At 38.0% G+C, this 23921-nt stretch overlaps 2 protein-coding genes across 2 annotated transcripts; one reads left to right on the top strand and one right to left on the bottom strand.

Moving 5' to 3' along the window:
* Positions 1–4027: 4027 nt before the first annotated feature.
* Positions 4028–4993, bottom strand: LOC138384144 (olfactory receptor 52P1). Its single transcript, XM_069469419.1, has one exon. It carries the CDS (start codon positions 4991–4993, stop codon positions 4028–4030), a length of 966 nt encoding a protein of 321 aa, XP_069325520.1.
* A 14677-nt stretch (positions 4994–19670) lies between these two features.
* On the top strand, positions 19671–20606 carry LOC138384868 (olfactory receptor 52P1-like). The gene has a single exon (XM_069470529.1). The coding sequence runs from the start codon at positions 19671–19673 to the stop codon at positions 20604–20606; it is 936 nt and encodes a 311-aa protein (XP_069326630.1).
* The last annotated feature ends 3315 nt before the right edge of the window (positions 20607–23921 follow it).

Genomic DNA, 23921 nt, shown 5'->3' with positions numbered 1-23921 from the left:
CCATACTGTTCTCCATAGAGATTATAGAACAATCTCTTTTGATAAAAGCCATTTTAACTGGTGTGAGATGCTATCTCATTGTAGTTTTTTTTTTTTTTTTTTTTTTTTTTGAGACAGAGTCTCACTCTGTTGCCCAGGCTAGAGTGAGTGCCGTGGCGTCAGCCTAGCTCACAGCAACCTCAAACTCCTGAGCTCAAGCGATCCTCCTGTCTCAGCCTCCCGAGTAGCTGGGACTACAGGCATGCGCCACCATGCCCGGCTAATTTTTTCTATATATATATTTTTAGCTGTCCATATAATTTCTTTCTATTTTTAGTAGAGGTGGGGTCTCGCTCTTGCTTAGGCTGGTCTCGAACTCCTGAGCTCAAACGATCCGCCCACCTCGGCCTCCCAGAGTGCTAGGATTACAGGCGTGAGCCACCGCGCCCGGCCTCATTGTAGTTTTGATTTGCCTTTCCCTGATGACTAATGATGTTGAACATTTTTTCATCTACCTGTTGGCCATTTATATTAGTATGTCTTCTTTTGAGAAATATCTATTCAGATCCTTTGATTATTTTTAAATCAGATTATTTGATCTTTTTTCCTATTCAGTTATTGGAGCACCTTATATATTCTAGTTGTTGATCAGATGGGTGATTTGCAAATATTTTCTCCCATTCTGTGGGTTGTCTCTTTGTTGATTGTTGACTGTTTCCTTTGCTATGCAGAAGCTTTTCAGCTTGATGTGATCCCATTTGTCTAATTTTGCTTTGGTTGCCTGTGCTTTGGGAGTATTACTCAAGATGTCCTTCCCCAGATTAATGTCCTGAAGTATTTCCCCAAAGTTTTCTTTTAGTAGTTTCTTAGTTTTAGGTCTTAGATTTAAGTCTTTAATCCATTTTTATTTAATTTTTGTATAGGACAAGAGATAAAGGTCTAGTTTCATTCTCCTGCATATGGACATCCAGTTTCCTAGCACCATTTGTTGAAGAGACTGTCCTTTTCCACTGTATATTCTTTTTTCTTTTTTTTTTTTTTTTTGAGACAGAGTCTCACTCTGTTGCCCAGGCTAGAGTGAGTGCCGTGGCGTCAGCCTAGCTCACAGCAACCTCAAACTCCTGAGCTCAAGCAATCCTCCTATCTCAGCCTCCCGAGTAGCTGGGACTACAGGCATGCACCACCATGCCCGGCTAATTTTTTCTATATATATTTTTAGCTGTCCATATAATTTCTTTCTATTTTTTTAGTAGAGATGGGGTCTCGCTCTTGCTCAGGCTGGTCTCGAACTCCTGAGCTCAAACGATCCGCCCACCTCGGCCTCCCAGAGTGCTAGGATTACAGGCGTGAGCCACCACGCCCGGCCTCCACTGTATATTCTTGACAACTTTGTCGAAGATAAGTTCACTATAGATATGTGGATTTATTTCTGGGTTCTCTATACTATTTCATTGATCTATGTGTCTGTTTTTATGCCAGAATCATGCTGTTTGGGTTACTATAGCTTTGTAATATAATTTGAAATCAGGTAATGTGATTCCTTCAGCTTCATTCTTTTTTGCTCAGTATGGCTTTGGCTATTCTGGCTTTTTTTTGGTTTCATATAAACTTTAGGATTATTTTTTCTATTTCTTTGAAGAATGTCATTGGTATTTTGATGGGGACTGCATTGAATCTGTAGATTGCTTTGGGTGGTGTGGACATTTTCACAATATTGATTCTTCCAATCCATGAGCATGGAATATCTTTCTATTTGTGTGTGTGTGTGTGTGTGTGTGTGTGCTCTTCAGTTTCTCTCATCAGTGTTTCATAGTTTCATTGTAGAGATCTTTCACTTCTTTTGTCAAGTCTATTCCTAAGTATTTTATTTGATTTGTACCTACGATAATAAATGAAATTACTTTCTTGGTTTCCTTTTCAGATTGTATACTGTTGATGTATAGAAATGCTACTGATTTTTTTATCTTGATTGTGTATCCTTCAACCTTACTGAATTTGTTTATCAATTCTAATAGCTTTTTTGTGGAGTCTTTAGGTTTCTCTAGAGATAAGATCATATCATCTGCAAACAAGGATAATTTGTTTTCTTAAGCAGAAAAAGGTATCAGTAATAAAAAAAATCTATATAGCAAGAAAAGAAGAAATAATGGCTATGTCAAAAGTTTATATGAGGATTAGAATTTGAGAAAATTTACTGCTAATTATTTCACTTTTATTTATGAAATCAAAATTAATGTAGTGTTCCAAGCATGAGGGTCAGGAGGTGTATAAAGGGGGTTGACCTTAACAAAAACCTACTATTGCAAGCCAGGCAGCAGATAAAGCATAGACATCTAGCACTGAGATTGCAGTCAAAATGAGAAATTATGAACAAAGTAGTGCTTACAAAATGCATAGCTGTATACTTTCTTCAGAAGTTTTCCACTCTCTGAGTATAGGAATGTATGACACATTATAGGATTGGTCCAGAGTTAGGTTGTAGGTTTTCATGCTAGTAAGATGGTCAAGTTGGAGAATAAAGAAAGCAATTCAGTTGATAAACTATAGTGTTTAAAATTGCATATAATTCTTAAAAATCTGTTAAGAATATCTCACTTTGAGGATTTGAATGAAAAACTAATATCAGTGCCTGTCCATGTATTGGTGATCTTCCTATAGAATAGGGTAATGATTGTTTTTCCTTTGAAAAATAGTATTCAGCATACTTCATTAAATTTGTTTATTTGTAAACTGCTTATCCCTACATGTCTGAAGTATAATAACCAAAACATTAATATTCCTGAGACTGGGAGGTTTCAAAAGCTGAACCTTGATTTTCTACCTTTAGGACTAAAACTTTCCAAAAATGTGAAGGTCTGTTGAATGTCCATGAGAGAGTTTTATGTCCCCTCCACGTAACAGGGTAGGATAGCATACTGAGAGAACAACAAGCAGAAAATTTGCACCATCAATAACTTCAAAATTAAAAGTGCTAATTTGTTAGTGAAATATACTAGACCAATTGTCTGAAACTATTTTTCTTGAAAAATGGAAGGCTCAGTATGTGTAGAATCTGGTTTCCAATTCCGGTTTTATGGATACAATTAGGAACTTTCCACCACATGAGTTTAACTAGAATCAAATTTGACCTTCTTTTCATTATAAACAGATATATAAATAAATAAATAGATAAATAGATAGATAGCAAAGATTTCCCATTCTGATTGGTTTGGTTCGGTCACCATCCCATATAGGTCCAGGAAATAAGAGTTAATGACCTCTGGAAGCTCTTCCCACTTGTATAAATATATGAGACTATTTGAAAATTGCTTGTCAGAAGGTAATATCCAAGGTCATTCAGACTTAGCTTGGCTCCCTAAAGGCTGGAGATAGGAGTATATCTATGGGATAGAGAGCCCAAGTTTAGAAATGAAGAGTTATTCCTGACCTCTCCTGTACCCTCATCCTTAGAAGTCCTATTGTTTTATACTAAAGGATTCTAGGTTTCAAGCCCTTGTTTTGCCACTAGGTAATAATGTGGGTATTAGACAGATTTTTTCCCTCTTCTTGATTTGAAGTTCTGATGGGGAAATATAGAATTTATGCAAAAGCACAAATCCCTTGCAGCTCTAATTTTTTTAACTGCGGCTTTATTGTCCTATCTTCTGACTCTTGCAGATGGTAAGATAGCAAGCTATAGCTTAAAGTATAAAATTAGAAATCCATGCGTGGAGTATTGGGAGAGGGCCAGGGAGTGAAGAGAGACCTATGGCTATGCAGAGGATCTTCTAAACTGCAGCAGGGTAGAAACTCCCCAGGGCATGGTTGGTTGTTTTCAATGTCTGGGTCCCACCTAGGTTGCCAGAATCTTCCTATGTTTACATTTTCCTGAAGGGAAAGGAAGAATGCTGAATCTCCTTGCCCTATTCTGTGATTTATTATTCTTGGAAATGTTTTTTCAGAGGACATTATAACCTATTACAACCTCTTTCCGGTCTTGAATACTGAAGATTTCTTAATCTTGAAAAGTTACTTTTATTTTGGATTAAGTCCCTTCTATACTCCAGGGTCACTCAGATGCTTTGATTCCAATTCCCTGTCCCCTTTGAAACACTCTGACAACTCTTTCACGAATCTCCTTGGTCTTAACTCCATATACCACAGGGTTAAGAGCAGGTGGGAAGAGCAGATAGACATTAGCCAAAAGAATGTGAATATGGAGCGGAACCTGGTGGCCAAAGCGATGTGTAAAAAAGGAGAAGAGGGCTGGTGTATAAGAGATGAGGATGACACAGACGTGGGAACCACAGGTCCCTAGGGCCTTGGAACGAGCTTCATGGGATGAGAGACGAAGGACAGCTTGTGCAATGAGAGCATAGGAGAGACCAATGCAGAACAAGTCAACCCCAATGACCAGCAGTGCGGCTGTCAGCCCATACACACGGTTAGGCCTGGTGTCCCCACAGGCCAACTTCACAACAGCCATGTGCTCACAGTATGTATGTGGGATCACATGGCTTTGACAAAAGCTCAAACGCCCAATGAGGAAGGGACATGGGAGCATAAGCAGGGAGCCTCGCACCATAGCTACCACCCCGATGCGGGCAATGATGGTGTCAGTGAGGATAGTAGCATAGCGGAGTGGGTGGCAAATGGCCACATAGCGATCAAAGGCCATGGCCAGCAGCACAGTGGACTCCATCATGCAGAAGGCATGAATGAAGAACATCTGAGCCAGGCAGGCAGAGGCAGATATATGTCCAGCCCCACACCAGAGGATGCCCAGTAGCTTGGGAACTGTGGAGAGGGAGGCGGCTAAGTCGATGGTTGAGAGCATGCACAGGAAAAGGTACACGGGCTTGTGCAGGGATGGCTCGGTGGCAACAACAACCAGGATGGTTATGTTGCCTACAATTGTGGCTGTGCCCAGGCAGCACACAGGGAGTGAGAGCCACAGGTGTAATTCTTCTAGACCTGGGATACCCAGGAGGAAGAAAACAGAAGGGTCCATGTTTGTGTGATTAGGAGATTCCATCGATGTCTTCTCTGATTAGAAACCTCCACCCAGTATCACATTACCTGCAGAGACAACATGGAATAAGGATATGAATGACACTAGAGTAACACATACTAGCTATATAATGTTTGGCAGGCTTCATCATCTATCAAATGACAATAATAGTACCTATCCCCCTAGAGTTAAAAGAACCACATGGGTTAGTATTTGTAAACAGGTTTGAATAGTACCTGACATACAATGCTTGTTAAATTAAATAAAGGAATGTAAGAAAGGGTTCAAATAGCATTTAAATAAATGGGAATTATCTCCTAGCTAAGGCTTATTGTCCTCAAAGAAAGAGATGCACCTTATTCATTCTTCTTAAGAATATACCTGAATACCCTGAATACATACACACATATATATATATATATATATACACACATTCTTTTATGGAGTATGAGATTATATGTGACTGTCAGTCTAGAACATAAGCTACAAACATAGTTCATTGGGTAAAGTTGGACATTATTTTTCTTGACCTTTAAGTTAGAATAAGCTCTTATTTGGGATGCAGTGCTTAGTAATTATATTTTACCTTAATATACTCTAGTAGTTTCCATAATGCACTAACCGACACATATTTTCACATGTACCTGTTCAACCTTCATCTGAAATTCTATAAGATGCTTCATCTGCCTTTCCCCAATTTGTTGAAGTTTACCCTTTTTGGACTTCATTCTATTTTCAAAATAGAAAATTCTAACATTTTCTAGTCTACCATTGGGTCGATCCTTTCTTTACATTCTATATCTGCAGTCCTTGGTGATTTCAAAAAAGGCTATAGTCAAATACTTCTCAATCTCACCCTTCCACAATGGTAAGATGTGATTTGTTAAGATTACTTTGACTGATATCTAGACAGTGATGTCTTCTTGTGGAAAAAAAATTATACTAATCTCTCGTTTATCCCACCTTTCCCATACCTCCAGCCCCTAAAGGGACACAATCCACAGCACGGAGTGCTTACGCTAAATGGAATTATGCAGATTATCTGGGGCTATGGTAAGGGGAAGAAACAGAGGAGTAATCATTAGGATAAAAGCTGGGAAATCATTTTAGCTGGAGATTTCCAAAATGGGAATGAAAACTTCACTGCCCAGAAGGTCGTATCCATTGATTTAATCACAAATATTTAATGTTCACACCATGTATAATTAGCCCTATTTTAGAAGCTGGAGATATTGTGATCACTAAAAAAAAGGCCAGGAAATTCAGAGAGTTAGAATATAGTTACCAAAGGGAAATCAACTCTTTGCCACAACTCTTTCTCACTCTTAGTGTGTACGTTATGTTGGATGAGAGGTAAATGGCTAGATTCCTTAACAGACCAGCTACTATGCATATGTAGTCACTGAAAAAATAAATTTAGAGAAGAGGCTTCTCCATTTTTGAACCACACATAAGTTTCTTTCTTATAATATAAGTGGATTTAAGAGAATAAACAACACCCAGAAAGGCCAGATATGTTGGTAACCATTTTTTGTTGTTATTGTTCTCACAGATATAGGGACTAATAGAAGAAGAGGAGGTTGGTGAAAGTACTATTCTGCTCACATCTCAGAACCAATAAACCACATGACCTCCAGAGAAAAGAGAGATAAACTCTTATAACAGGAGTGTGTATGAGAAATTTTGTGCACACTGCTCTGTGAGCTTATGCCTGGGTGGACAGAGCCAGCAAGTATCTAAAGTTCCAATCGATTCAAGTTAGAGATTCATCTTCCCTAAGGAGAAAATAAATAACAAAGTGAATATTTGGACTTGGCCAAATATGTGACCATAGCTGATGTGATCTGCACATTCTAGACCTCCACCTAATATTCAGGCAAAAATGTAAGCCAGATCTCATGCTTGCCTTCATGTACTTTTTGAAGAGGCAGGATATTTCAAAGGCGGAGTATTTTGGAGTTTCTAAAGCACCAAGGTGAGGTGGTTAAAAAAAAAAAAAAAGTGTAGGCATTGGGACCCAGAAAACTGGGAACAAATCTTTGTATTTACCTCTAGCAGGAGGTAAATACAAAGCAGTGTTGCTTGAACAAGTAATTTTTCCTTTAGAATCCCACAGTTTTCTGATCTGTAAAATGGGAATAATGATACTTTGCAAGATTGTGAGAATTTAAAGAAAAGTACCTACTATGGTTTGTAGTGCACAGAAGGTGCCCAATAAATTTCACTTATTATTACCATCATCTTCATTACAATGGGAAAATAATCTCATATCCTATGTAGAATCCTCACTGAAGTTTTCTCAAACACCTAGAATCTAGTCTTTCCTTAAATGTTTCTATTAATATAATGTATAACTAGTTTACATTCAATGTAATTTGTTCCACCATAGGGCCAACTGGTTGATAAACAAATGTCCTTTATAATTTGTTTTTCTGTTTGCCCTCTAGGGTCATATAACAATCATCAGGAGATTGGAAAACAGCTTCCCTGGCTGCTCTTAGTTAAACTAGAGGTACTGAGCTATGGTTTTTATGATCCAGATTTGCTCACTGAACTCATGCAGCTCTCCGCCCAACTGAGCCAGCACAGATAACGGACCTGGGGGCAGAGTGTGGAGGCAAAGGGGCCCCACTCACTATACCACCTCATCCACGCAGTTTATGCCAGATTTGTCTGCAGCGTTCAGTCTTCCAACAAATCCACTCACCCAGAGCTGGGAGGCTTACCTCGATGATTCCTCTTTCAGGTTTCTTCCTGCTCTTCAGGTCTCTGATAACGCTTTATGACTTTTTGCCCTGTAGAAGCTGGACTGAGCACAGATTGCCACATATTACTTGATTAGATTTGCTCTGAATTTGACTGATGTAGCTGAACATTACTTGAAATTCCTGTAGTCTTTTCTTTCTAAGGAACCCCAACCTTTGCACCCACCAATCCTTCGTAGGGCTGTGCATTCTTACACTGTCACTCACTTCCATCACTCTTCCGCCCCTCTTACAGGTCTGTAGTCTCACACCATTCCTGGTACAGGATATTTTGTGATATGGATAAACTTTTGTGACCCTTTTCACTCACACCTCAGTTTAAACTTGTCCCTTGAACCCAGTCACTAACCTAACTCCTGTGACATTAAAGCCAACGCCCTCAGCAAGATAAAAGTTCTCACATCTCAATTTGGCGAAGAACTGGGGGATAGAAAAGGCTTTTTATGCCCTGAAACTGCACCACAAACTGAAGGCTGTCAGCCTGTCTGTGCAAGAGCACAGCTGAACTTGGACTACATCTGCCTGTTGTGAAATACTTGGGAAAAAACTCAAGGGAATCATTGGCAATTTCAGAAATAGCATAGTAAGTACCTCCCATTTCTTCAATCTGGTTAACATATCACCTGCTTCTCCCTTTGCTGGAACCCCCCTATTGTGATCCCTCTCCAACCCCTCAGCCTAATGCCAGGTTTTAACTCCTGTCTTAGGAGACCTGCTGACTACACAGAGGTGTTATTAAGCAAAATTTCTTTTTTCCTGGCCTTTAAATCTCAATCTCCCTGCTTGTTTGAAGCAAACTTCCCACAGCCAGTTGCACATTTAGACTTCTCGTGAAGACCAAGAAATACTTTTTTCAGAGTCTCGTCCTAGCCCAAACTCACATGATTCCAGGAGAGCAGAAATGAGAAGGCACAGCGTTGTAGGCGCTGAAGGCACAGCATCCTCGGATTGCAAGAGCATTGCTAGTCTCTGCCCCTCTCTGCACTGCCTGAAATCGGCCTCACGGTCCCCCTGGGAGTTTGGTGGGTTGCACTAGGGAGCTTCTTTGTTCCCTTGGAAATTGGGCATCCACGTTTTTCTCTTCTGAATGTAGACAAGAAGAAAATAGGGAGACGAAGCTACAGGCTTTTGTTAAAGAGGCAGAGAAGACATATTTGTAGTTTACTTCCTTAGAACTCTTTCTCTAATTTTGTTTTGTTTTGGTTTTAATTCCCCACATCTCAGTGCTGGCACTATTTATCTAAGGGCACTTAACATTTGAGGGCCACTGAGGCTACAAGCACTGTGGCTATCTGAATGCTGCTGCATTCCCCAAGGATCCCAGGACATGCTTTCCCTCCCATTCTTCTCTGTGGTTATCCCTGACCCATTCTGCTATGCTTGCTCCTTCCTGCGACTCTAGTATTATAGAGAATTTACTGGATATGTCCCCATACTGGCCACTGTCACACAGCTGCAGTGTGACTGACTAGCTTTGTGAAATGCCTTGCCATTTTTTTATATTACTTATTCATGATGTAGCAAGGTGGTAATGGAACACAATAGGAAATTGTACCCATTTGTAATATTTAGGAGATATGGCTTTGTTAAAGGGAGTTTTTTGCCTTTAACAAACAAAGGTAATTATCTTAGGAACTGAGAAAACCAGAGAAGCCATACAGTAAATATTACCAAGTCCATATCTTCTTGTGTCCTTTGCAGAGAATCTGTCCTTTGTGCTTATCTGAGTAAACTCTGTTGTCAGAGATCTCCTTTGCATTAAACACACAGCCTAACTTTCTATAGGATTAAATTGCTGTTGGTAGCAATACTCCCATGCTCAGAGAGTTTATTTAGGATAGCCTTACCACTCATATAACGTACTTCCCATACATCCCAAGCCTTCTTCAGGTCATGAACAAGTATCTTAAACTCCTATTCTCAGAAAAAAACAGCTCCAGCTATTATCTAAAAACCCACATTATGCAGGGAAACTGCCACGAATTGTCAGTGTAAAATTATAGTCTCTTTCTATAGCTTACTGCGGTTGATCTCCTCAGCACCTTTCCAGTGCTCCGCTGGTCATGTTTTCCTCCAGCCACACCATGTCTACAGGGGTCTTTCTTTACCGTGAGCAGTCCCCACACATGGATTCTGGTCAGCTGCATGCTCTTGATTTTAGCTCCTAAGAGATTCTCTAAGCCAGTGGTTTAAAAATTTTGGTGCACTTCAAAATTACTTGTACCTCTTGTTAAAACACAGATTGATAGTCCACATCCCTGCAGTTTCTGATTCAGTAAGTTGGGAGCAGGACTCCAAAAGTTTTCTTTCTGACAAGTTTCCAAGTAATGCTGGTGCTGTTGGTCAACAAATCACACTTTAAGAACCACTACTCTAAGAAATTAAATATTTTTAAAAAGTGTGTTTTCATCCTTAAAGTACTATCTGGTTTTCATTCCTGGTGAGTTCTGTTGGGCAGTGTAACTACCGCAAACATCTATAAGAAGTCATCTTAAAAATCTAGAGCAGAACAGGCATATAGCAACTTTCCTTTCCCAGAACACTACCCTGAAAATGTTTATCTGTCTAAAGCTAAAGGTGCCTCCAATCCACCCCAGTCCTATTAATTAAAAGCAAAATAAAAATAAAACAAAAGTGAAATAAGCTTTTGAAATTCCTTTGTTCATCCTTTAAAACGAGTCTGCCTCTCAGCAAGTTTTGGAAAAAATCCTGGATGGCACATTCCATGGAGCATATAATACCTTTGTGGTGTGTCAACTTGAGTAGACTAAATTCCTTTTGTCAGAATCACTTTCCGTTATGTTTCCAGATAAATGGGATTCTAGAGATAATCTCTCATGAAAGAAGAAGGAAGGGAAGTAGCTGTCATTGTATGGGAATACACACAACTCCCAGTTATTCACACACTAATATAGGTGCTGCTGCAAAGAGATTTCACTGTTCTACTAGAACACTAATTAATTGAATTTAAGTTAGGGGAATTATCTTGGGTGGGCATGATTTAATGAGTTAGAAGGCCATAACATGGGGCTTAGGCTTTCCTTGGGAAAAAAGAGACTTATACCTGTAGAAACCAGCTTCATCCCATGCCTGGGGAGTTTCCAGCCAGCTTGTGAGCTTTACTTCTTGATTTCCTACTCTATGTACTTCAGAGTCATCTAGTCAGCCCCCGCAATTATTAAATACATAAGCTATTAAATAATCCCTTGAATGTGTGTGTGTGTGTGTGTGTGTGTATATCCTACTGGTTTTGGTTTTGTTTTTTCTGATTCAACCTGACTAATAAAAAAACTATTATGCTTTCTTAATTTATTTCAATGTATCCATCAATGTATTCTGCAAGAAATTTGGGATGTTTTAGAGAAGACAAAGGACAAATAAAAGGAGCATTAGAAATGGAAAACAACACAAATTAGACACAGCAAATATGAAAGCATTATGTGATATTACTACAATTTCCTAATGAAAGTTAAGTATAAAATCTTAGACCAATGATATACTTTTCAAGGAAATATAACAAGAAGCAAGTAGTATGAGATATTGGTGAATCAAAAAATTAGAAATGTGGACCAAGAATGGTAGTTCATGCCTATAATGTCAGCACTTTGGGAGGCTGAGGTGGAAGGATCACTTGTGGCCAGGAGTTTGCGACCAGCCTGGGAAACACAGAGAGACCTTGCCTCTAAAAAAATAAAAAAATTAGCCAGGTATGGTGGCACACAATATTAGCCCCAGCTATTCGGCTATTCAGAAGAGTGAGGCAGGAGGATCAACTGAACCCAGGAGTAAAAGGTTGCAATGAGCTATGATTATGCCACTGCACTCCAGCCTGGATGACAAAGTGAAACCCTGTCTCTAAAAAAATAAAATAAAATAAATTAGAAATGTGTAATAAATGATAAATCTTTAGAAGCACTTCTAAATACTTCTAAAGCAAGAATACATAGAAGTTCACTATCACCCTTACCCCTTCTATACTGAGTATTGTACTGGAGGTCACAGCCATGAAGTAAGAAGAAAAATAATAATAAAAAAATAGGAAGCATTAATGATATTACTATTTGCAAAGAAAGTATAAGATAATCTACACAGAATTTGTTAGACTACAAAGAGAGATCAACAAGACCAACAGGTACAAGATCAACATAAAAAGATGGGCAAAAATTTTGAAAAATTATGGAGTAAGAGATTTTTACGCATAGAACAATATATTACAAAGAATGCTACATCATAAACCTGGATAAAACACTCAATATTATAAAGATATATGTATAATCTTCTCAAATGAATGTATAAATTAGATGGAACTCCAATTAAAATTCATTAGAAATTCTATAGAACTTGACAAATAACAAAATATATATTTAAAAAAGTCTAAGCATATCCAAGTCTATAAGAGCAGGGTGGGCAGACAGACTTTACAAAGTATTAAAAGATATAGAAGTTTGTTTCAAATTGTTACTAAAACAAAACTTGGAGAAAAAGAACTAAAAGTCCAGAAAGAGATCCATACATTTATTTGATATATATGGCATTATAATCAGAAAGGATAGAATGTAGTAACCAGTTGGAGTTGCTTATTAATATATTTAAATACATAATGAAATATGATGATTTCATGACCCAGAAACAACATAATTTCTAAATGGATTAAAGATAAATTCTTAAGTTTATATTTATATTATGTAAAAATCTTTATTTTGTAGGAATATATCTTAATGACATTGGACAAAGAAGAAAAATTAAGATTAAAATGTATAAATCACAAATAAAGCAATTGATACATGTCTCTTCTTCATAGTTTATATTAGCATGACATGAAACAATAGCATTCAAAGTAAATAGGTTAGGAGAAAATTGCTGAAACATGTATAAGTGAAAAGGTATTCATAAACATAAAATAAAAATAACTCCAAATCAATTTATAAAAGGACTAACAACTCATTACAAGAGTAGTCAAAAGTATATGAAAAGAAGTTGAATTTGATTAATTAATTAAGGTTAGCAGAAAAAAAAATACAACTGTAAACAATAGTGAGATACGATTTCACATGTTTCAGGTTAGCAAAAATAAACCAAACCCACTGTTAGCAAGAATGTGGGGAAGTGAGGAATCTCATATTTTGTGTGAGTGTAAAATGACAGAAATATTTTAAAGAGAAATTTAACAATATGTAGTAAAGGTGAAAGTATGTATAACCTTGAGCAAAGCAACTCTGTTTATTTGTATATATTATGTTGTAGGATATTCCAGTATTATGGAGTTGACAAAGATTTTCTGCTTGAGCAAACTTTAGACCAAAGAGAGAGAAGTCACGTAACACCATCATTTTATCATTACATGAAAACTGGGAACAGTCAAAATTATAGTTCTCTGAGAACTGCTTTTCAGGTCATGTTCTGCTTTGAATAAGAGGCCCAGTGGGATACCCTAATGAACTACTTCTTCCATCCTTGACCTCTGGAGAGTCATGGCTGTGCCCAGCTTAGCCAGAAGATGAAATCATAGACTTCAAAATCTCCCTTATATCGTGGGAGAGCCTTGGCCGAGTGTAATAAGAAGGCTTATATGTTGTGTCGCAGGAAAGAAACAGAGGAGGAGAGCCCGGGTGGGCAGGAAACTCCTTCCCACGGGCTTTTTCTTCCCATCTCAGCAAAAAAAGAGAAATTGTTCTATGAAGCACAAGATGGGCAGATTTAAGTTGTGACTTCCAAATGTCAACACCCTGATTATCAGAAGAAAAGAGGCCAATAGGAAGAATATAGTAGAACATTTTTAGGTAAGTTATGATTTAAATAATTAAAACAACTACCCCTGCTTCTCCTTCTTTCAATCAGATTGTTTTCCCTAAATTCCTTCTATCTGGAGTCCCAACTGATTGTATTTTAATGGCATTTATTTATTCTCTAGCCGCTCAGCAACCTCTACCACAGACAGCCAAAAAGTATTGCCTCTCTTCTGAAAGTTGAGCACATTTACAGAGGATATAAGGGGTTGAGGGAGTAAAAAATTCAAGAATTCAGGGATTTAAAGTAATGCAAAAACATTAGCAGGGATGACAAGGCAGAGGCAGTTTACAAATCCTGGCTCATAGTGAGTACTTAATGAGCACTATAGTTAATGAGAGGAATCACTTAAAGGAAAGAAATTTAGCATAAGTGCTAGGCAATAGAGCACAAATATAGGCAAAGCCATGATATAGACAACGGAGGATAAGTGAAAATAAGATTGAGCTAAATACAAGTTTGTCAAGAAAAGAAAAGAGGAATGTGGAAATCATTCCAGGGAAAAGGAGCTGTTAGTCATGGGTCCACCTCTGACCTTATCTCTGGGACTCCATGTACTTGACAGCAAAGTCACAGTGAATTTCTTACTATCCCCTCAATATACCTAAATTTTCTGATATTGTGTCTTTTCACTTATTGTTTCCTCTACCCAGAATGCTCTCCCCTCACTTCTCCATTGACTAACCTTGTCGTTGTTTTGGGCTATAGCAAATTTTCCTTGTCCCCTATACAAGGGAGAGTCCCTTCATGATCCCTTAAAACTCTTTTACGTTTTAGGCATAACATTTATTGAATGATGTCACTATCTGTTCATTTGCAAATTTATCTACTGGAGAAAGAATAATGAAGAAGAATGAGGAGCAAAGGGGACAAAAAGCAGAGGACAAAGAAAAAGAGGAGAACCTGGTTTTGTGCACCTTCACATGCACAGTTCCCGACACAGCTCTTGGGATGCTCATTCTCAGTGTGGCTGCACAGGGAAATATGCCCACGAGCTCTGAAAGAACATAAGTTTCTAGGCTCCAATTCTATACATTGTGATTCAATTGGTGGAGGCTACGCATCAGTAATTTTTATAGTCTTCAGGTATTTCTAATATGCAGCCAGGACTAAAATAGAAGTTTACGATGCAGTGGTATTTCACAGACCCACATAACAGGGAGTGGGTCTTTTAAAGGTTTGTGGGGGGCCGGAACAGTAAGAATAAGCACCCTGAGGCAGGGATGAACTTATCATGCTCAAAGAAGAGCAAAATGGCCAAAAGTAAAGTGAGCAAGGCAGGAGAATGGCAAACGATGAAGTTCAAGAGGTAAGCTGAAGACAGATAATACCTTGTCTGTCAAGAGGGTCATGAGTATTCACGATCAGAGTACACCCAGTGCCTTATACATCATTGTACATTTTGTTTCTCATGTAGTAAGAAGCCATTGAGGGTTGTGGTATCATGCTGTTTATATTTTTAAACATTTTAAAGATAATATGGCTGCTGTATGGGCAATAAGCAGTATGTAGGCAAAAGAAAAATGGGAAAATGAGTAAGAAGTCAGATCAGTAGTCCAAGTGAAAACTAAAGGCATCCTGGGTTGAATGGTGATGGTGAAAATGAGTGGTGGGAAGTCTCCCCAGAAGAGGGAATGTTGATGAGGCAGGAGAGAGGGGCATAACTGCAGGAATAAGTTTTTGAAGGAGGAAAAGGAAGTGTGATTCAGTTCAGAAGCAGACTAGTAAGCTTTAAATAAGAATGTGGCAGGGCGTGCATTGTAATAGGAAAACACAGTACCAATGCAGTGGGTGCTACTTCGGCTGTTGGAAGAAATGAGAGAATTCTGTTTTGGTTTCTTCTATTTTCTTATAAAAAAGAAAGAAAGATTTTGAGGTGGGAAGTGGAAGTGTCAGGAGATGAAGGACAGTAAAATGTCTCACAGAATAAAGCTATGAATAAAAATATGTTGATTGTATAGTGTGTGACAACTCTGCTGAGGACTGTGGTTAAACTAGAATCAGTGACCAATCACTGCTGTGTTTCTTGGAAGTCATGGTCAGCTGCTCAGGTGTAGATGAAAAGCACGCAGAGTTGAGTTTAACAAGAATTACACCTTTACTATGCTATTACAATTAAGGGAGAGAAGAACAAAGAAGTAGAGTGTAAGCACAAGGAAGTGATTATACCAACGGAACGTATTTTTTTTTAACCTGGTGGGGAGGGATGATGGTAACAGACAGGAAAAGGTGGTAGCATTGATGGATTAGAAATCCTTATGAAGTCAAAAAATTGTTGAAGTGGAAGGTACTGGGAAAAGTGAACTGGAGAAACCATGAGCTAAATGTAAGATCCCTAAGAAAAAAAAAGATTTTAAAGGCAGTGAAGTTATTCTAGTATATTATTTTTGATATTGTGAGTGACTGAAATGGGGTTAAGAAAAAGACCATTGGAAGTGAGGAGGTCAAGAAATAAATGACCAGGCTCCTTTTTGTTTGCTGATATGAAATAATTATAGGCCACAATTATGACACAAGTAGTGACAGAAGGAACGGCATCAAAAAGCTAACTTGATATCTAAGACAGGTACCCAAAACCTGACTTGATAAGGAAAGGTGGGGGAGGATAATAGCTAACTCAAGGAGAGTGGAAAAAGAGTGGTGTGATCTGACAGCTCATGTTTCAAAGAGGCCTGGGTTTTTAAAATAGAAAAAGAAACAAAGATCTGGAAAGTATATTGGGGAGCAAGAAAATAAAATACATACCCCACTTCAGGATCTGTGAGCAGTGAGGCTTATAAAAGCAACTTCCATTTGATGTGACTACAGAATGAGATATGTCCAGAGCATAGTCTATTTTCTGTTAGAGAAAGAAGGTAAAGTAATTTTGTTTAAAAAAGTAATTTTTTGGCATCAAGCTATGATTTCTAAGGAGCACAGCATAATTTGGATTTTGGAAGTGACAGATAGGTAGGAAATTGAATATTATTAGGAGATTCCATAACTATTCAGTGAAAAAAATATTAGCTATAAAGCCTGACTAGGAAGACTAAGTTTTCTTGACATGGCAACAGTAAACAAGGGTGTGAGATATGATGAGATTCATTGGGAAGGCATCTGAGGGTGAGATGAGTGTTCAGATGTAACTAAATTGTTTTGTTCAGGTCTAAATTATATTCTTCTGTGATACTGCTACCCGGATAGATTGTGGTGGTGAAGGGTACAGGAGTGTTGTGTGTTGATGGTGGGAGATGGGTAGTTTGGGGGATGAGTGTTGATGACCAAAAGCATAAGGAGCTGGTGTCAAGGCTATGGAATAAGGGCAGTCTTAACAGGAGATATTATATTTTATCCTTCTTTCTTAGCAACAATTCCATGTCTGGCAATTTTTTCAAAACCTGAATGGCTATATTTATGCTTATTTTCTTTGTGACAAATGGAAAATCTTAGCTGAGAGCATTGGTAAATTAAATTGAGGTGATATCTATTGGCCTTCTGAAAAGTAATGGCTTTTGAAGTAAATTGTACACGAAAAATAATTAGTGACATGTGAGAGCCCAATTGAGATTTAAAAGCTATAAATCAATGGGGGGCTCCTACCAGAACTGTGTGACATTTTGTATACATTATAATAATTAGTGTACTGAGATGGGGGCAAGGATCATGAAGGACAAGAGAACAGAGATCTTGATGCCATAAAAAAAATAAAGGTAGATTTAGTGGGAGGAAAAGATAAAAGATTGGAAGGGTATGAATGCAGGGATGGTGATGGGCACTGGCATTGCAATCAGTTTATCTGCTTAAATATTTAATTTACCCAGAAATGAGGCAGGAGTGAGGATCAAGCAGAAGAATATGACCTATAGGGTACCTCCCATATATCTGTCCATAATATCATTCCCATTCTGTCTTTATGTTTTGTTAGCTTCACAATCAATAAAAGAACTAGCTAATGCCCCATCAATTATTTTCTTCTTTGGTTGTTTACACTAAACCTAGTCAAGATGCTCTATGAATGGAGACCAGCTTTAAGGATGTGGAAGAATGTGGCAGCTTAAATTCTGTGTACTCTTTTGTAGCAATTTTAATAAGTCCATTGATTTTAAGAGTACCAGATTTTAACTGATTTAAGTATGGCTAAGAGAGTAATCTATAAGGAGTGCTGTACTCCAAGCATTTTAACCAGTTAAGGTCAGCTATCTATAAGAAAAGCAAAGGAGATCTTTAACTGGGGTGTGTATAAAAATAACAAGTATAATAATTAATAATGAGTAAACTCAGATTCTAGAGTGCAACTGGAATGACATATGACTACATTTTTTAAAAGTCAAAGAATATGCAGGAAATACTTAGTACGGCCAAATTTCAATTTATATTTCTACAACATGAAGGAAAATCCCAAGGATCTTGGTATGTCGTGCAGTTTGTTTAAGTGCAAAATTTATTTTAATAGTACTACAGATAACCTGAAATGAATTTCTGGAGTCACTAGGTTCTAAAGAAGTAACTCGAATATTCAGTTATCCCCCTGCATTTCATGATGGAAATTATATCCTGTGACAGTGCTAATAAATTTAATGATTCACAAAGTCATATCAAAAAGTCATGAAATTGTCATATGTGTTCTCTACAGTAGGCTTCTAATATAACTAAGGAGATCTGAGCCATATGAGTAGATAAATGTCTCTGTCTCATCTTAAGCTTGTTTTCTTGTGTTGCACAGGATCTACAAATTCTCTTTAGCAAACTCCATCTGGGATGTTGCTTGCTTCTGTCAGAACTAATTGTTCTCAGTGTTGCCTTAGGCATGAGTGCAAAGATCCTTCTAAGTGCACCTTGTATTACTATTTTCCAAGGATGCTTATTCCCTCTAAGATATTCTTCAAAATGCTGATGACAGTGTTATTCTGTTTATTCAGGCACAGATTTTTCTCTGTGTGTTGTTGGTCCTTTTCCCCCATACCACACACTCTATTATAGATTGGTTTTCTATTAGAAGTCCAAGTGTAATGAGATTTTCCTCATTATGCAGATGTATGAACACCTGCTTCCTGTAAGAGCCATTAATCATCCTCAGGACTACAATAGCTCAGAAGATTTCTAAAGACCACTTTACATCACAATGTTAAGTTAGTTCCCTAACGTGTGGAACTATTAACAGAAGCTGTGGGCTGAAATTGAATGTCTATGACCTAAAGAAAAAATAGATGGACTAGACAACGTGTGGGAGAGGGAAGACAGCAGGTACCACAGAGGTGAGTATTAGTGGAAAAGAGTTCTTGATTTAATTATAATACTACCTAGAATGTTCATAGATCCCTGGAAGGAGAGAGAAATTCTGCTTAATTCATAATAGGAACTGGAAAATAAATGAGTACTCTTAGGTAGCCCAATGGACTAATTTGAAGTAAACACCTCATAATTAAAGGTATAAAATTTACACAGGAAGGCCAGCTGTATTGGAAGAGAGATAGATGCATGAGTCAGGTCAAAAGCCTCCAAGGACTGTTCAGCAGGTGCAAATATGCATTGCCTGGAAGATAGTGGAAGACAGCCAACTTATAGCATCCTTACATGGACATTATATCTTTTATATTTGTCCAAAAAAAAAAAAAACTCATCAAGTCCCAGGGGGAGGAAAGGAATCACCACCCAGAAGTGGATCTCTGCCAGAGGGACAAAAATAAAATCAAAGGAACTCAAAGATTTCCTCTAACAGCTCAGCACTCCTGGAACAAGGGGTGAGGAAGTATAGTTTCTCTCTTTCTATATATTTTGGAGGCTTTTCAATGAGAAGGTCATGGCTCTACTATTAGGCTCTTCTGTTCTTCCAAGGATCAAACTAGTTTCTCCTATTTTTACTCCGACTTTAGAAAAATTTATTGAATTATAGAATTGCTGAACTGGGAAGGGTGAGAGTAAAGGTCCACTACAATATCCCTTATACCAAAAAGAAGCCAAAGCCCCAAAAAGAAATGATTGTGAAAACAATATAGATGATTAGAGATAGAATTGAAACCAGATTGTGGATTCTATGAATCCAAGAAGGCATTCTGCCATCTTTCTCTAGGTCCCATTTTCAGCAAGTCATTAGAACCCAAACCTGTAAAAACAACCCACTACCCATGTCTTATTGGCAGGTGCCTAAACAACTACCAACAGTTTCTACCATGATAATCTTCAACCATTCCAGCTTCATGACCTTCACTCTGATGGGCATACCTGGCTTAGAGTCACAGCACTTGTGGCTATCTGTTCCTTTCTCCTCCATGTGTTTGGCTATCTTCATTGGCAATGGTACTATCCTCTTCCTGGTGGCCACAGAGCCCACACTTCACACACCAATGTACCTGCTCCTGGCTCTGCTGATGGCAGCTGACCTCATATCCACTCTGGCTCTGGTGCCCAAGCTCCTCTGCCTCTTCTGGTTCAATGATCAGGACATAGCTGCCAATGCCTGTTTCACCCAGATATTTTTCATCCATGGAGCATCCGTGGTGCGATCAGCCCTACTTGTTGCAATGGCCTTTGATCGCTTTGTGGCTGTGTGTGAGCCATTACGTTACAACACAATTCTGAGCCATTCCCTAGTTGGACGCCTGGGACTGTTGGCTCTAGCCAAAGGTGTGATTCTTATCCTGCCCATGCCTCTTCTACTTCAAAGGCTGACCTTCTGCCACATAGTCATTCCTCACACCTACTGTGATCACATGGCTGTGGTGAAAATGGCCTGTGGCCACACCAGACCCAATCGTATCTATGGCCTCTTTGTGATCCTACTTGTGGTGGGACTTGATCTGCTGCTCATTGGCTTCTCTTATGCCTTCATCCTGCAGGCTGTAGTACGTCTCAACTCTCAAGATGCCATCTGCAAGGCCCTCAACACCTGCTCAGCCCACCTCTTTGTCATCCTTGTCACTTATGTGCCTGCACTCTTTTCCTCTGTCACTCATCGCATTGGTCACAATATCCCACCTCATGCCCATATTCTCCTTGCCAATCTCTACCTTCTCCTACCCTCAATGCTCAACCCCATCATCTATGGTATAAAGATGAAGGAAATACGGGACAAGGTGAATAAATGCCTGTGCAAAAGAACTTCATAAGCTGTGGGTCCCAGCAATAAACCTGTGAGAAAATGAACAATAAAGACAACTGATAATGCCTTTGCCCAACCATCTAAGGCTGAGTTTTATCTCCAGATGAACTGTGGAAAGAATAGACGATGAGGGATTTCCTTTTTTCTGTTTCTTTTGGCTTAGACGAAGGGCCAATATGTTTGTAGTTTCACTGAGTATGAACTATAAAAGGAAGAGCCATATCTTTTTCTATGTCTATTTAACAGGGATGGACTAATGGTATATATCACCTGATGACACTCACATCTCTGTTCATGTTCATCAATTACATACAAAATTGTTATGTAAATAATCCAAAGTCATCTTTCGTTGTCTCAGTAGACAGTTTGTATTTGCTTCATTCTTCTTTCTATTTTCTATTTCTCAAATTCTATGTGTCTTTTTCTAGCTAGTATCTTCTTGCTGAAAGGAACCTGGCATACCTGTTATCTTTGGATACCACCTCAACATTTAATAACTCATCAGGCAATTGATCTTTTCACCAAGAATTTTTTTAGTGCAATGGCAATGTGGCATGTTTGTAATACTAACAGGATGATTACTATGGAATCTGAGGATAACATATATGTACAGGATTCAGGGACTGCTGAGATACATACTACAAAAGGTTTTATTGCAAAGGAAAACTGTATTTAGACGCCTAATTCAAAAGACTTCTATGATTAGGAACTTTATCATAAAAAAAACATATGTAAGATGCTACCTGTTCCTGAAGTGATATTCCAAGGTGACTCAGATCCTGTACAAAGACCAACTTATATTGTTGTGATGAAGCATTGCTTTGTTCATATGTTTTACATCATTGTAATGAGTGAAATTTCTAATTATTTAAATGCATAGGGCCAGGCAAGGTGGCTCACGCCTGTAATTCTAGCACTCTGGGAGGCCGAGGCGGGTGGATTGTTTGAGGTCAGGAGTTCGAGACCAGCCTGAGCAAGAGCAAGACCCTGTCTCTACTAAAATTAGAAAGAAATTATATGGACAGCTAAAAATATATATAGAAAAATTAGCCGGGCATGGTGGTGCATGCTTGTAGTCCCAGCTACTCGGGAGGCTGAGGCAGGAGGATTGCTTGAGCCCAGGAGTTTGAAGTTGCTGTGAGTGAGGCTGATGCCATAGCACTCTAGCCCGGGCAACAGAGTGAGACTTTGTCTCAAAAAAAAAAATAAATAAAAAATAAATATTTAAATGCATAGGTACCAATGGATTGATTACACAATATAATAAGACAAATACAAAATTGGCTAGTTAGATAAATGTTAAACAAAATGGACAACAATATACACTAGGGAAAAGAAGCCCTATTCAATGAATAATGCTGGGAAATTGGATGACCACACAGAATAATGAAACAGGATCCACATCTCTCGCCACACACAAAAATTAATTCAAGATGGATAAAGGACTTAAATGTAAGGTATGAAACCATAAAAACTCTAGAAGAAAATGTTAGAAAAATTCTTCTAGATATTGGCCTAGGAAAAGAATTTATGAAAAAGACACCAATGGAAGTCACAGCAGCAACAAAAATAAATAAATGGGACTTGATTAAATTATAAAGCTTCTGCACATCTAGGGAAATAATCAACAGAGCAAATAGACAACCTACAGAATGGGAGAAAATATTCACAATCTATACATCCCATAAAGTGCTAATAACCAGAATCTACAAAGAATTCAAGCAAATGAGCAAGGAAAAAACAACCCCATTAAAAATTGGGCAAAAGACATGAACAGAAGCTTTTCAAAAGAAGATAGACAAGTGGCCAATAAACATATGAAAAAGTGATCAGTGTCACTAATTATTAGGGAAATGCATATTATAACCACAATGAGATATCACCTTACCCCTGTTAGAATGGCTTTTATTAAAAAGCCCAAAAACAATAAATGCTGATGTGGATGCAGAAAGGAACACTTATACACTGTCTGTGGGACTGCAAATTAGTACAACCTGTATGGAAATTCCTCAAAGAATTAAAAGTAGACCTACCATTCAATCCAGCACTCCCACTACTGGGTATTTACCCAAAGGAAAAGAAGTCATCTTATCAAAAAGACACCTACATGAGAATGTTTATTACAGCACAGTTCACAATTGCAAAGATGTGGAATCAACCCAAGTTCCCATCAATTCATGAGTGGATTAATAAAAGTAGTATACGTATACCAGGGAATACTACTCAGCCATAAAAAGGATAAAATAACACCTTTTGCAACAATTTGGATGGAACTGGAGACCACTATCCTAAGTGACGTATCTAAAGAATGTAAAAACAAATACCACATATACTTACTATTAGATTAGAACTAACCGATGAGCACACATGTGCATAGAGGGAAGTAAAACTCAGTGAAAATCAAGCAAGGGGGGAGTGGGGAAGAGGGAATGGGCAAAAAACCTACCTAATGGGTACAGTGAACACTATATAGGTGATGGGCACACTTATAGTCCTGACTCAAGCATTACAAAAGTGAGCTATGTAACCAAAAATGTTTATACCCCTGTAATATTTTGAAATAATAGTAAAAAAAATTAAACAAAATGAAACTATGAAGTATAAGAACTACTGAGAATTAGTATAATCACAATATTGGCACAACTTAAAGTTAAACATATGTGATTATTGATTTGAAAGTCAGGAAGAAAGATCTTACATTTCTACACTCCTTTTAAATATATATCACTATGTTCATGATTTGTATCATAATAATATTAATAGCATGGAGAATAAGAATGATGTATATGCTCTTATCCCTAGCCATAACTTCTAACCAATCCTGATCTCCTCTCTACTCTGGTAAACTGAACAATCTATAATCTCTAAGAACATACTTAATTCCTGTGATCTAGAACAGAGAAGGCCCTCTGTACTGATTACTCCTTTCCATTTGATTTCACTTAGTCCTGACTAGCCTTTAGAGTAGGAATATGACTACAAACAGGGAAAAAATCATATTATCCATCTAAGAGAAAAGAGAAATCATTCCTTCCAGCCAGTTCTGTTGCTAAATCTCTTAGTAAATAAATACCCCAGTTCACTCCTAACATAAGAGTGTTTTTACAGGAGATGTGTTAGGGAAAGGTTGGCATAGGGGGAAGAAAAGAGGTAAAGTCAGATCATTACTCTTTGTTGGATTATTTGTGCCTCTTTGTTCTTCGTAAGCCAGATATCCCACTGAAGTTTAGCATGGATAAAAGATTGATACCTGACACTAATTTGAGGTCACCATCATGATCAACATGGTGGAATTCAGAGAGAAACTAAAGAAATAAAGTAC

This window comes from Eulemur rufifrons, chromosome 6, assembly GCF_041146395.1.
Source record: "Eulemur rufifrons isolate Redbay chromosome 6, OSU_ERuf_1, whole genome shotgun sequence".
NCBI classification, from domain to species: Eukaryota; Metazoa; Chordata; class Mammalia; order Primates; family Lemuridae; genus Eulemur; species Eulemur rufifrons.
This window is presented reverse-complemented; position numbering and strand designations above follow the sequence as displayed.

Coding starts and splice junctions, on each gene's coding strand:
- LOC138384144 (XM_069469419.1), bottom strand. CDS start 4,993: ATGGAATCTCCTAATCACACAAACATGGACCCTTCTGTTTTCTTCCTC.
- LOC138384868 (XM_069470529.1), top strand. CDS start 19,671: ATGATAATCTTCAACCATTCCAGCTTCATGACCTTCACTCTGATGGGC.